This window comes from Mytilus trossulus, chromosome 10 (assembly GCF_036588685.1).
Source record: "Mytilus trossulus isolate FHL-02 chromosome 10, PNRI_Mtr1.1.1.hap1, whole genome shotgun sequence".
Classification (NCBI taxonomy): domain Eukaryota; kingdom Metazoa; phylum Mollusca; class Bivalvia; order Mytilida; family Mytilidae; genus Mytilus; species Mytilus trossulus.
The window spans coordinates 15410132-15425038 of record NC_086382.1 but is presented as its reverse complement, the minus strand read 5'-3'; the positions used below and the strand labels follow the sequence as shown (position 1 = coordinate 15425038).

Below are 14907 nucleotides of genomic sequence, written 5' to 3'. Positions count from 1 at the left end.
ATTGCTCATTATAATGACATGGATTGACTCTGGACCATTATTTGTTCACTTTGAATTACACTGAACTTCTGCCAAAAGTTTAGTGAGTATTATTCAACCAGGTAAGTTTTCCCTTAAGTGGGCTATCGAAAATTCAGGTGAACGGATTAATCCAGCGCTAAAATTAAATGGGCTCTAATGTTGGCGCTCAAATGTCCCCTTGTATTTGAAATTTTTTTGCTGAAATGTCCTGCGCCCATTACACATGTGTTGCATTTATAATTTGCTTTATCTCTTGTAGGAAAATTAAAGAAACTAAAAAATTCAGGGAAGAAACAAAAGTTAATGAAGGTGCAACAAAACAGATTAGGTCAAGCAGCAGAAAAATCAGGTTCACTATTATTGTCTTTTTGAATTTTATAATTTAATTCGGACTAACTTCACCACAAAATGCATGAAATGATTTTGATTTAAAAAAAATTTAATTACATTTTGTAAGCAGCATTACCCTTTGACCTTAAAATTTTAAAAGGAATGTTGTGGCGTTTGCAGAATTTAGTCATTACATTGTGCACAGAATTAAGGAAAACATTGTGAAACTGCATTTTCTTACTTCTGATCTGTCATTATGACTTATTCATTTAAGAATTGAATGCTTCTTTTTGTAACTTCATTGGGGTGTAAAAGCGTTGACCGAAGTACATTTTGTATGAAGCGCAGAAGCAACAATGCTTTTACAACCCTATGAAGTTACAAAAAGAAGCATTCAATACTTATAATTGCATTTTTTAGCTATGATCATGAAAATAAGAATTTTATAATGTATTTATTTAATTCACCTGTGCACTTTATTGTGGGACCACGTGTTATCATGAATGATAAGTTTTATTGAGTTATGCAATTGCTTAAGGAATAACACGTGATGTGCAGTTAGCCAATCAGAATAAAGTATTATAATGAAACATACATCTAATGTAATTATTTGATTTTAAAGGATCTTCATTAATTATTAAATATTAGTAACTTAATCATCTAAGTTTGTGATTATTCTTTAGCTGTTTGGAAAACTTTCCTTAAGCTTTCTAATGTCTGACTAGGGACACAGCTAGTTTTCACAAACAGATAAACCCTAACTTAAGTACTACCCAACAAACATAATTTGGAAGGTAATTGTTTACCTCTATCTCCTTACAAAGAATGTTTTGGTTTTCATATTATTAAATTGTAATTAACTGAGTTAGAATTTGATTATTCGTATGTTATAGAAATCTTATTCAGTGGTATATGTATACATTTTAGAGATATATAAAGTTGAACCTAATGAAGCCTCAAAGATAGGAAAAAAGAAAAAAAGTTAGTATATGAATTTATAATTTCTTAATATGTCCAAAGAAATGATATACTGTACAATATGCGAAGTTTATCATATTTGTTCTTTTCAACCCTTATGTTGTTACTACAACATGAAGTCGAAAGACAATAATTGGTTATACTTATTAAATGTACATGAATCTGCTGTCATACGACATAGTACAGTATTCATAAATCTCTCATGCTCTAACCCAAATGATACACAAATCTTCATCTTTATAAGTTAAGATGATGAAAAGTTATCATTTTAACTTTTTAATGTGAATGCGTTAATTGATGCAATTTATAATTAAATACCATATTTTCCCAGAATTATAAAATAAGTCATATATATACTAAGTGAACAGTTTATTTATGAGGTGGCAATTAGATAGGAAGAAGAAATTCTCTATAATCAAATTTCACTCAGTGTCATCTTACCTGAAGAGGGGTAGATAGAAAATGAAAAAAAGTAACTAATTTTAAAGTTTTTTTCTTAAATTGACATCTTGGTTTAAGTCCTTGTTATTGCCAGGTTGCTGACTCATTCATTAATTGTTGTTTGCTGAACATTAAGTGACAAAATTTATTTAGTCACTTTCTCAAGGTACCATTTTATATGTTTTCAAACTTGTATCCTTGATGAATTTCAGAGAAACAGCCAACAGTCCCTGACAAAGATGATGAAACAGTTGAAAAAGAAGAAGATGATGAGGATGATTTAGAGAGTCAGTCTGACATTGAAGATACAGGCCTTCCATTAAATACAGGGGATGCTGAAGAAGACCAATCAGATGAAGATATGGATGAAGAAGAGGACGAAGATAATGAGGAAGATGGTGTTGAAAAAGAAGAAGATGAGGAGGAGGAATCTGAAAGTAAGATATTATTTTAACCAACTATTTTGGGTCATTGTGAATTGGAAAGTGTTTGTATGTTTGTATGTGAGTCAATCTGTTTAAACATATATTCTAAGAAGGGTTTTGTCAGATACTTGTTAAGTACTTTTAGATTGCTTTATAGTATTATACATCTATATAGGCTTTTAAGTTATTGCGAGCATTCTTTAATACAATATAATTTGTTGCTTGTTTCATTCTTTTTCTGTTCTGGTTTTTATAGTACATTTTATTAATGTATTGGATTGAGAATTGTATGTTCAACAGCTTTATAATGAATAATTTTAATGTATGAGTGCTTTTTGGGTCTGTCAGTCAGATACCTGCTTCCTGTTTTCCATTACTTTGAATTTTGAGTTGAAATGCTTAACATGACATTATGTGCAACTTCTTTTAGTGCTAGATGATAAATTTTTAAAGATGTTTTAAGCACAATATTGATAGAGTAACTTGTAACGTTTATTTTTTAACAATATTAAAAGTACCCTTCTGGATTATTTTCTGCCGAAGGCTTACAGTTATAAAATTATTGAAGATGTCATAATTTATAGTAATGTGGTAGAAATGTTCAAATGAACAAACTATTATTTTCGTTTTCAGGTCCAAAGAAAAAACAGAAAACAAATTCAACAGAGAAAACAGAAAAATATATAACAAGCACATGTAAGATGATATTATGATAACATAGGAAGAATGATATTAAGATAAATTCTAAATGTTATTTAATGACATAAGATGGATGAGGGTAAAGTTGTCTCCCTTTGTTGAAAATGTTAAAGTCACATGAAACTTCTAATTTGAAAAAAAAGTTGAACACATTTAATGTATCCATGCTTGAATGGCTCTTAAAGAAGTTATCATGCACTGTTTTAAAAAGAAAATTGAATTATTGGCTTCCCAGACACCAATTCGACAATATTGTTCTGTATACAGCGACTTTAACTATGAGACCTCTTGCAACTTTAAACAGTGCAAGTGTGAGGGGGAAACCTTGATGAAAGAATGAAAATACTTAAAGTCATTTGTTTATAATCATCTATCTAGTTTGATTAATACTATATTTAAAACATTCAATTTTTAAAGATAAGTTCCAGCTATCCATTGTTTCTGAAATACCTTCTAGGTGAATTTAAAACTTGATAAGCCTATATTGTACTTTGATAAATCAAAATACTTTCATTGATTAAAGATACACAATCTGACTTTTGGAAACATTTGATTTTCATCTTTGAAGCTATTTTATTATGAGGTTGTTTTATTTTAGGTTCTAAAAATATATTGACAGAGTCCATGTTTTCATCATTAGAGGTCTGTGATTTGACACAGAAAGGAGTAGAGGATATGGGATTTACAAACATGACAGAAATTCAGGCTAACTCAATTCCTCATCTGTTACAAGGGAGGTAAGTAACAAACATGACAGAAATTCAGGCTAACTCCATTCCTCATCTGTTACAAGGGAGGTAAGTAACAAACATGACAGAAATTCAGGCTAACTCCATTCCTCATCTGTTACAAGGGAGGTAAGTAACAAACATGACAGAAATTCAGGCTAACTCCATTCCTCATCTGTTACAAGGGAGGTAAGTAACAAACATGACAGAAATTCAGGCTAACTCCATTCCTCATCTGTTACAAGGGAGGTAAGTAACAAACATGACAGAAATTCAGGCTAACTCCATTCCTCATCTGTTACAAGGAAGGTAAGTAACAAACATGACAGAAATTCAGGCTAACTCCATTCCTCATCTGTTACAAGGGAGGTAAGTAACAAACATGACAGAAATTCAGGCTAACTCCATTCCTCATCTGTTACAAGGGAGGTAAGTAACAAACATGACTTAAATTCAGGCTAACTCCATTCCTCATCTATTACTTGTAAGGAAAGTTAGTTAACACACATGTAAAAAGTTCAGGTCAACTCCGTTCCTCATCTGTTACAAGGTAGAAGGTCAAATTCTCCAGAAAGGGCAAGAACTTTTGGTCAACTCAATTCCTTTATATGTTCATATGAAAGAAAGAAGCATGGGGAAAACATATCAGTCCTGATACATTTTTTTTGATAAATGAATACAACAGACCTGCCAACTATCCCGATTTTCGCGGTATCATCCCGATTTTCATCCCTCAACCTGAATCCCGATATCAGGATTCTAAAACAAGTCAAAATCCTGATTTTCACAAAATATACCCGAAATAATTATTTGGTTTCCGATTTTGACATTTTTCTGATAATCTATAATTTTACCGGGGGGTCATATTATGACAAGTTTACAATATTACGCTAATCAACGGTCACAACAGGTGTCATAATTTGTTGTTGCAAGTAATCAGATTACCTGATGGGTCAAAACAATCCTCAAAATTAATTAATATTATTTGTAAACAGAAAGTCGGTCAGTTGGCCTTTCATTTTTAATCAATTTATCATACGAGCACCATGTTTAACGTTTACCGTAGTTCCATAACGAAATCATAATTAACTTAAAGATGAGAACAGTAATGAACTCTTAAAAAAACATCGTTTATCTTGAAATCCATTTAATTTTTGAAATCAGACAGGTGTTTGTTGATTTAAAATCGAAGCCATTTTGTATTTTTCTACTGTGAATAAACCTCCGCCGGTAAGAGCACCTCCGAACACAAAGAAAGATAACACAACTTTTATCCATTTTCTCATTAATACTGATAGACTAAATCAAAATCTGTATTTATCCTTCTAACTTTAGGACATAAAGGTTTAGGTCTTTTGAGGCATGGTCCAAAGATAAGAAGGTTTTTGGAGGGGGAAAAGGGGGATTTTCACTAAGTATCCTTAATTTTTAAATGCCATTTTTCTCTATTCTTAAGTTATTTTGTCAATTTTAAAAATAAGTACAAGGATCATGCAAATAAAAGAAATCAAGGCTTATAAGATCATAATTAGTATACCAAAAGATAAAAGAAGAGGCATGAGACTATTTTAAGAGTAAAAAACAGTGCACACAGAAACGCCGCAAAAATTGTCCCTTAAAAATCTGGTCGCGCACTAAATCCCCCATGGAGATTTTCAAAAGTTGGCAGGTCTGATACAATTCAAGCCCATTTTGTGAAGAAATGACATAAATGAGGTCACTGTGAGACAATAAATGCATAAAAAATTACGTATTTGCCCAAAAATAACCATTTAATATTATCAACAGTTTTCTTTATTGTGTATTATAAGGCTGTTGGTCATACTTGAATATTAATGACAAGATTTCAAAGGAAGATACTTTGAAATTTGGTTATTCCTTATTTCTTAGATGTAAGTAGTTTTCAAAGCCTAAAACAAAAATAAAAAATATTAATACTGATATCTGAAAGACAAATATCTTGTAAACATTTGAAGGATGTTGTTTTGTTAAATGATACATCTTTTGTAAGTTTGAAAGTGTAAAAATTGGGGAATCATTTTACCTTTTCCTTTATTGTTGTGTGATATCAGTATCAGTTGTTTGTTTTGGAAATTTTGATTTTACATAAATTACATAAATATTTTAAGTGGCTCTAACAGTCTGTTTAATGTAATAAAATTTCGATGCAACATAACTCTTACAGAAAAAAAAAAAAACTAAATGTAATTTTAAAGTATTATATTTGTTGTTTATTTCTAGGGATTTAATGGGTGCTGCTAGAACGGGAAGTGGTAAAACATTAGCCTTCTTAATTCCTGCTGTAGAACTCATGTACAAGTTGAAATTTATGCCAAGAAATGGTAAATATTATAATAATTACATGAATACCCAAATATCATTATATGTGTATATAACTAATATTGATGCTGATAGTCAATCAGAAATACAGTGCTTACCCTAAGGGTTGTTCTATAAAACATACATGGTCATCAGGGAAGGCACTTTAAAAATGGGGTAGCCACCTATAGAGGCACATTAGAATTTCACTTCCTTTCCACTATACAAAAACACAGATGACAGCCACCCATAGTTGAGATTTAGAAGTGCCTTCCTTGGGTCCCATGTATGTATTTATTGAACAGCCCTAGATTATGTTTTAATTCAGCCTCCTCCTTCACAATAAGAAAATTAATAAAAAGGTTAGGACACTATTTCTTTCTAACCCTAGAGGTATCTCAAAAGGATTTTTACATTTTACATGATTAAAGTTTTGAATGAGAAATACGAAAATAACTTGAATTATTAACATTTATTTGTTTTATTTTGTGAACAGGAACTGGTTGTATAGTCATCTCGCCTACTAGAGAACTCTCCATGCAGACATTTGGAGTACTGAAAGAGCTATTAAAGTATCATTGTCACACATTTGGATTGATTATGGGTGGAACAAGTCGACAAGATGAGGCAAAGAAGCTTGCCAAAGGAGTCAATTTTCTGGTTGCAACACCAGGGAGACTACTAGATCATTTGCAGGCAAGTTTACTATAGATACTTATCTCTTCATACATTACAATTTGGAACAAGTTTTTACATGAAGCATTCAACCATTGAAACCATGACAGATTTTGTATTGTTTCAAATTTTTCAAAATTGCACAGTATTCTAGCCAGGATATGAAAAGGGCAGGGTGCTAGCCAGAAAAAGGGCAATTTAACATGTAAATGTCATTAGGAAAAGGGCAATTTGACGGGCTAATGTCATTGAAAAAAGGGTAATTGTTTTATCCTAATTATACGTTAGCATATACTTGTGACTCAGGCACTATGGTATAATCAAATTGAGTAATACTTTCAATACTTTTTGCACAATCTCTTCTGTTAAAAATTTAGGATTTCATATGGCTGCAGTACTCACTCTGTCTTAACTTAAGGACAAAGTTCACTTATGGCCCAAAATAGCCTAAAATATCAACTTTTTCATAAAACACAAAACAGTTCACGAATTGGTTCGTAAATGGGTGTATTTCAAAAGTCTTAATGCTCAATAAATCAGTTCTTTTCATAAAAGTACATAATACTCTCCAAATTAGGCCTATTTTGGACATTTTGTCAAATTATGATGCTTTTGGGCAATTTTCAGACCTAAAAGCTTTAGGAAAAAATTTGCCTGCCACCTACGATCCAAAATGTTTTGTAACCAAAAGATTCCAAATGTGATATAATATTCATCAAAATAAAACTTTTTGGATCCTGGATGGCAGCCAAGGTTAATTATGCCAAAACAATTAAAATTTTGGACAAAATTGACCTAAAATACAAATAAGGGGTCATAGCTTCAAAAAATTTAATGGAAGGTGCCAAAAAAGAATATTTTAGTCCTTAACAGTATTAATACAAGTATTTCCATTTGAAATTTGTAAATGTTTGGCCCGTTTTAAATAGCATTAAAAATTTAGGGCCAATTTTAACTCTTCGTGAAACCTTCTCCTTTAAGCAACTAAATTTAAGTTTGAGAGAATCATGTAAGTATATTCCAAAATTTCAAAATGTTTATCTCTTTAAACTCATATAATTTCTAAATATGAACAATCAACTCATGGAAGTGAAGATGCATAAAATAGTTTTCAAAGTATTTATTATTTAGATGTTTTATTGTAAAAATAATTGAAAGTAATATTCTAATATGCATTTGCATTTAATTTGATATAAGTTAAATATTTTTTCCAAAATAAAAACATAGGTTTAACAAGAATAATGTGATAGGTGTAAAAAAAAGGGGAAGTAACTCATTTGTTTTTTTCAAACATTTTTGAGATAGATACACATATTATTTATGACCTAAAGGTAAGGTAATTGGTGTTTATTAACAATGTGTTTGACACCAAAGCTGTCAAGTGAAGCCATGCACTTACTTGGTCACTTTTTGGACAGTTTACACAGCCAGCTGAACTTCCTGATCCTGATCCTAACTTCCTGTTCATGACAGAATTAAGAATTTGCTGGTTCCAAAGGCAGAAATTGCAGAGATTTCTGCTATAAAAAGGGCAGGGCGCCAGAGAAACGACAGAAAAAAGGCAAGGGCGTCAATAAAAAAAGGGCGGGCGCTGCGACCTGTTCAAACTTTCTAGCTAGAACACTGATGCAGAATTAACTATTTAAATTAGAATCAAAAGATGTTGTATAATTGCCAATGAGAAACTCTCCACCAGAGACCAAATGACAAAGAAGTTGACAACTATAGGTCATCGTGCAGTCTTGAACAATGAGCTATATCCATACTGCATTGTCAGCTAATACAACAAATGTAAAACAATTTAAGTGAGAAAACTATTGACCTGATTCATGTAAAAAACAATGAACAAAATACTAATATGATATACATCAACAGACGACAACCACTGAATTACTGGCTCCTGACTAGGGACAGGCACATACAGAATGTATGTTTGGGGAGGGTTGGGCCTAACCTGTGGTGCATTGATGTAACAGTACAAAAAAAGGAAACAAAAAATCAGTTGAAAAGGGTTTCAAATCTGAAATAACTATATTTAGTATTTTTTATTACTAGATCTAAAAAAGAAAGCTTTCTGTTTGTCTTTATATAAACAATTCTATTGTAAACATTAATTGTTTTACTTCAGAATACAGCAAATTTCATGTATAAGAATCTACAATGTTTAATCATTGATGAAGCAGACAGGATTTTAGATATAGGTTTTGAGGAAGAAATGAAACAGATTATCAAATTATTACCAAGTAAGTCTGAAAAGCATATCATGAGTAGTGTTTCAGAATAGTATGAATTCAACTTAGTTTTGTGGAAAACTCATCCTTGCATTTCTTATATGCTTAGAAACAAAAACAAAAAAGTGAATGCTACGAAACAAATTTATATGTGTGTTTAGACATGTTAGTGAGTCACCAAAAGAAAGAAAAAAATCAAGAGTCTCAAAATAATTCCTGAAAATGCTAATAAAGAATTGATAAAGTTTTGTTTTGAATTTGTTTGTCAAAGACTATAAGCGGCTACCAATAAAGTGAGTTTGCGTGTATTGACCCCTCTTGGACAGTTGCTGTAGGGGTTCTAAAGCTTACACAGATTGTGATTTTTCGCCCAACATGTGGCTTGGTTTTATTCCTGCTATACCACATTATATTGCCAGAAGACTACTTTTACTATAGAGTAGTTTTGAGTCTTACACTGTCACTAATATTATTATTGACATACTGTGGATTCGTTTATTTTCGCCAATATTAATTGTTTTGATTGAGGAAAACATGCATTTTTATGGAAATTTGATTTTGTGGTTTTACCAATCTCTGCATACAAAGCCTATGCAAAAGGAGTAGGTCCGGTAAGGGCCTATTTTGGCCTCAATTTTCATGTTCATCTAGTGAAAGATTTTGTACATGTTTTAAACACTTCAGTCGATTTAATTAGGTTGTGTGAAAAATTTGAACTGATTTAGTCATTTCAGACACTCATATCCAAGCTAAAAATGGAAAATCTATCAAATATGCCATAATATGTCACTTTTCAGATAGTTTTTGTCAATATTGAAAGTGGCCGCGCCACATCCTTGCTCATCCTCAACCTTTATATATGTTAGGTACTACCATCAAATACAACTTGCATTTAAATATTAGGAATGAACACGAATGTGGCCACTTTCATTTAAGATGAAAACTGTCTAAAATGAACTCAAATGCTAAAATTGTAAAGATTTCAGTAATTCAGCATGACTTAATGGTACTAGTACCTGATATATGTGCATTTTATTGTCAAAAACAGATTATATTTATGTAGCAGAAGTATTCTACTGTCCAATAAATAGCTAAAAGTTTACATTATAACAATTTTGTAAAACTGATATATTTTAGGGCCAAAATGGGGTCTTACTGAACCTACTCCTTTGTAATTTGTTGAATATTTGAATTTGTGGTTCACCTGTACCCACAAAATATCCACGAAAATTGGTAGCCAACTAATAATAAGGAATCCACAATAGATTTGCTATTATCAGTTTCCTTGTGAACTGTTTTTCAGAGAGAAGACAGACCATGTTATTCTCTGCTACACAGACCAGAAAGATAGAAGATTTGGCTCGTATATCCTTGAAGAAGGAACCATTATATGTAGGAGTAGATGACAAGAGAGAGAAGGCTACTGTTGAAGGATTAGAGCAGGTTGGTTATTTATATTTGTTTTATTTCCCTAAACTTATCTTAAGTACTGTAAATTCAGAAATTATTGCGAAAAATGTGACAGGGTTATAATCACTATAATTAAACATGCATTTTGAATTTTTGAATGTGATGAATCAAACAGGATTCTTCTGAATATTTGCAAAAATTAAAATCGCATTGTAGTCTAAAATGACAAAATCGTAATAATAAATGCACGCAGTCATTTCTGAATTTACAGTACCTGATAGTGATTGACAGACAGGCGAGATTCTGAACAAAAACTAAATTAATTCCTGACATCACACATTCCTTCCTACTTTGTTGACTAAAACATGAACCATGTAATTTCAGTCCGTCCAGTCAAAAACATTTCAAGTAGTCAAATCATGTTCAAATCTAAGTCCTACAAGAGCAATGTTTGAAACACATTATTCAGTTGCATTGTCTAGTTCAAGACTTTAAAAAATATGCATGTGATAATTCAAAATTTAATTCCAGAGTAAGGCTTGAACGATTTGAAGATTGACAACAGTTACACTAAAATATCACTTTTGGAGTATCCATCTTTTTAAATATTGCTACCAAAATGTATCATTTCTCTTTAAACCCTTTATTCATAAAATATCTAGCTAGTGTACAATACCTTCTAATATTTGGAACAGAAAGATAAATTATGAATTAAGAAATGTTTGACTCTAAAAATCTGAAACATAAATTAATTGTAAGGAAATAAATATTTATTAAGTCAAACATTGAAACTGAACCTGTTTTTATTAACGCTGGATGCTGATGGTGCTATGATCTATTTTCAGGGCTATATAGTGTGTCCGTCAGACAAAAGATTTCTGTTACTATTTACATTCCTTAAAAAGAACAGAAAGAAGAAGGTGATGGTTTTCTTCAGCTCCTGCAAATCTGTTAAATATCACCATGAACTGCTAAATTATATAGATCTGCCAGTCTCCTGTATACATGTAAGTTATCTGTTAAATATCACCATGAACTGCTAAATTATATAGATCTGCCAGTCTCCTGTATACATGTAAGTTATCTGTTAAATATCACCATGAACTGCTAAATTATATAGATCTGCCAGTCTCCTGTATACATGTAAGTTATCTATCATCATATACTGCTGCTGCATTATTGAGTAACCTAACAGTCTACAGCTACACATAGGGATCACTTCTGTAATGCAATTTTTGGGTAAAGATTGCATGAAATGCGATCAAAATCCTATGTTACTGACTTGATATCTAAATCTTCCAAGGCTTACCACTTCCTTTTTGATACACAAAATATATTGCATTGATTATAACATTCTATACATCCTATCCATGAAAATTTCCAAAAATTTATCTATGTAATATATGCTCAGATATTCAAGTCACAGAATGATGTTACACCTGTCAAAAAAATTACATAACTTTTGCAAGGTGCAGGAATCTAATATCTGTTCTAAAAATATAAATGATGTCATTGTGTAAAGTCATCTTGAAAAAATAGAGTTATCTCCCATTGTCCACATTGTAGTTTAATCATCTACAACCAATGCTTTATTGACAATGCAATATTTATTTTACTTTCATCTGATAAATTAATGCAATCTTTACCCTTCTGTGCTTACAAGTACTTTGATTATTTTTAGGTTTGAGTGAGTCCCTTGCAAAAAGATTAAATTATTCATTTTCCTGTAAACAACTCTTGCTTAATTATATAGACATCCTGTCCCCGGTAAACAAGTGAATTATTTTGTTATATATATTTATACTACCAGACAATGAAAACTTTTTGCCACACAACTGTGGAAGTAACTAAGACTTCTGATCTTTACCATGCTTATGTTAAGGTAACAGGAATGCCAGGTTAGGCTTGTTATTCCATCTACAAATGTTAAAAGTTGGTGATTAGGTCAGTTTAAATGGAATATAAAGTGTTTATTCAATGATGTTTTGTTTTTACTTGCATCATCATTGACACATCATTATTTACTGAATAGTTAAAATTGAGAATGGAAATAAGGGATATGTCAAAGAGACGTCAACCCGACCAAAGAGTAGACAACAGCTGAGGGCCGCCAATGGGTCTTCCACACATAGAGAAAATCATTTTTCATGAGATCTCAACCCTTCCCTATACCTCTTACCAATGTAGAATAAAGAAACACATAGCAATACACACAGTAAAGTATCAATAGATTAATATTGATTTATCTCCCTTTTACTATGACCTAACTGTAAGTGTTAATTTATCTCCCTTTTACTGTGATGTTGCTCTACACATTTTGCAGTTCATAAAAAAATTCTGACCCAGTTGCAATTTGTTTTATCAAAGCAAAGTGTTCAACTGATCCATAATTTTAAACAACTGCTGCAGAACACCACAGTCAAGTTGTTAAATTGCAAGGTGATAACATAGAGCATACTTGCCTGTTGTTCAGTGGTTGTCATTTGTTGATGTGGTTCATAAGTGTTTCCTGTTTCTCCTTTTTATTCCCCAGCCATAGCAGAGGGGGCATTAAGTTTTACCCTTGTCAGTCTATATGTTCGTGTGTACGTACTTCCCAAAGTCGGTTTATGATATCTTACTTTAGTTTGCCTCAACCAAATGAAACTTATACACAATGCTTATTACCACAAAACACAGATCAAGTTTGAAATTGGGTGGCATCACTATAAATGTTCTTGAGTTATACTTCTTTATATACATACAATTTTTGGAATTTTTCATTTCCATTCTCCAACTTTAGTCTGCTTTAATCAAATATTATGTAACTTATACACAGTGCTTAATACCATAAAATACAGATGGTCCCAGACCACAATTGTCGTCCCTTGATTTTCGTTGTTCACAAATTTAGTCCCTAGTGTTGACAGTGGGTTACTTGCCATTATTTTTTATACCCCTTCCAAATTTATTTCTCCATGTTTAATGCCTCATATTGCAAGAAGGGGGCTGAAATTACACTGTAAAAAAATTTGGGTCCAGAATTTTAAAAGAAAGCAGTGATTTGGTCCAGCTGAAAAAGGTTTAAAATTAGCACTTCGGAAGCTGTCAAAAGATTTAAAGACACCCTAAACATAAAATTGTCCATACTTTGAGTTAGAGCCGATGAAGTTTTCTATAATTTTGATATAGTTTGTCCCAAAAGTAGTACAACACACTGTAAAAGTTTCTTTGAGAAAGTGCAGGTGCGATTTTTTTTATTTTCATTTATGTTCTAAAAGAAATGCACTACGAAATAATGGTGGTCTGGGACCAGATCAGGTTTGAATTTTGGTGGTGTCACTTTTACCGTTTTAGAGTTATACCTATTTACAAATGAAAAAATTGCTGAATTTTTCACCTCTGTTCTCAGACTTAAGTTAGCCTCAACCACATGTTATGAGACTTATACACAATAATTATTACCACAAAACTTAGATCAAGTACAAATTTGGGTAGCGTCACTTTTACTGTTCATTAGTTATGCCCCTTTTTTACTTTAAATGATATGCAAGCGGGGGCATCATGGACACATTCCCCATTTATTTATATAGATTATGCTGTTGGTTTTCCTGTTTTCCTGTTTTGGGGGCCTTTTATAGCGCAATTAGGCAATACCATTATATATTTTTGTATTTAGTTCAATTTAGTAATGTTACTATATACATACTTAGAATATGGTATATGATAAAGTGCTGTTGACTTTTCTTGAAATTGTAGGATTTGTCAAGTTGTTTCTTAATTCTGAATAATGCATGTAAAACAAGTTCTAACTAAGGGATTTCCCTTTTGTTAACTTAAAGTTACATTAACATTATTTCTATAAGTGAGTTTCAATTCCATTTTCTTCATTTGAAAATGCTTGACTAAGTCAGGAATATGACAGTTGTTGTCCATTCGTTTGATGTGTTTTGTCATTTGATTTTGCCATGTGATTAGGGACATTCCGATTGAATTTTCCTTGGAGTTCAGTATTTTTGTGATTTTACTTTTCACTGCCCAAAGCACATTTGTCAGGTAAAAGGGATGTGTTAGTGAAATCCATTTGAATTTAAAATAAACAAAAAAATCAAAATGATATAAAGTGAATGTTGATAATTTCAAGTCTGCTAACTTCAAACTGACTATAAAAAAAATCCATATTAAACAATATGAAAAGGAAATAAACGATATTAAAGGAAAAGGAGAAAGCTTATAAACCTTAACATTAATTTAATAAGCATATTAAAAGTCAAATTACTGGTTCTGCATTTTGTAATAATATTTGGAATGTTCAAATATGTGTACAAATGAAGCAGAAAGTAACAATTAGGAATTTATAAAAAAAAAAAATGCTTGTGTCTTTATATCTTTATCTGAACATCTCAATTTCTTTAGGTTAATCACACAATTAAGTTGTATTTGATGTTACGTCTATAAAATTAGTATCAATCAAATTCTTCATCATTCAGGGTAGCCTTTTCTTAGACAAACTGTGTAAATGATTTCTTAGAAAATCTATGTCAGCCTGACTATTGAATGATATTCCTTATAGAAATGATGATCAATAGTTATAATATAATAAACTTCATTTAAGGAACAACATTTGTACTTTACAATATTGGCTGAGCATACTTATTTATTGGCTACAGA

General features: G+C 31.4%; 1 protein-coding gene across 1 annotated transcript in view; it reads left to right on the top strand.

The window, feature by feature from the left end:
* The window catches only part of LOC134686914 (uncharacterized), a 42484-nt gene that overhangs the window by 4374 nt on the left and 23203 nt on the right, over nt 1-14907 (top strand). The window contains exons 2-11 of the mRNA XM_063546764.1: nt 281-370; nt 1279-1332; nt 1983-2207; nt 2829-2891; nt 3493-3631; nt 5864-5964; nt 6438-6637; nt 8745-8859; nt 10151-10290; nt 11103-11264. Of these exons, the coding sequence (XP_063402834.1) occupies nt 281-370; nt 1279-1332; nt 1983-2207; nt 2829-2891; nt 3493-3631; nt 5864-5964; nt 6438-6637; nt 8745-8859; nt 10151-10290; nt 11103-11264 (1289 nt within the window). The remainder of the gene's footprint in view (nt 1-280; nt 371-1278; nt 1333-1982; nt 2208-2828; nt 2892-3492; nt 3632-5863; nt 5965-6437; nt 6638-8744; nt 8860-10150; nt 10291-11102; nt 11265-14907) is intronic.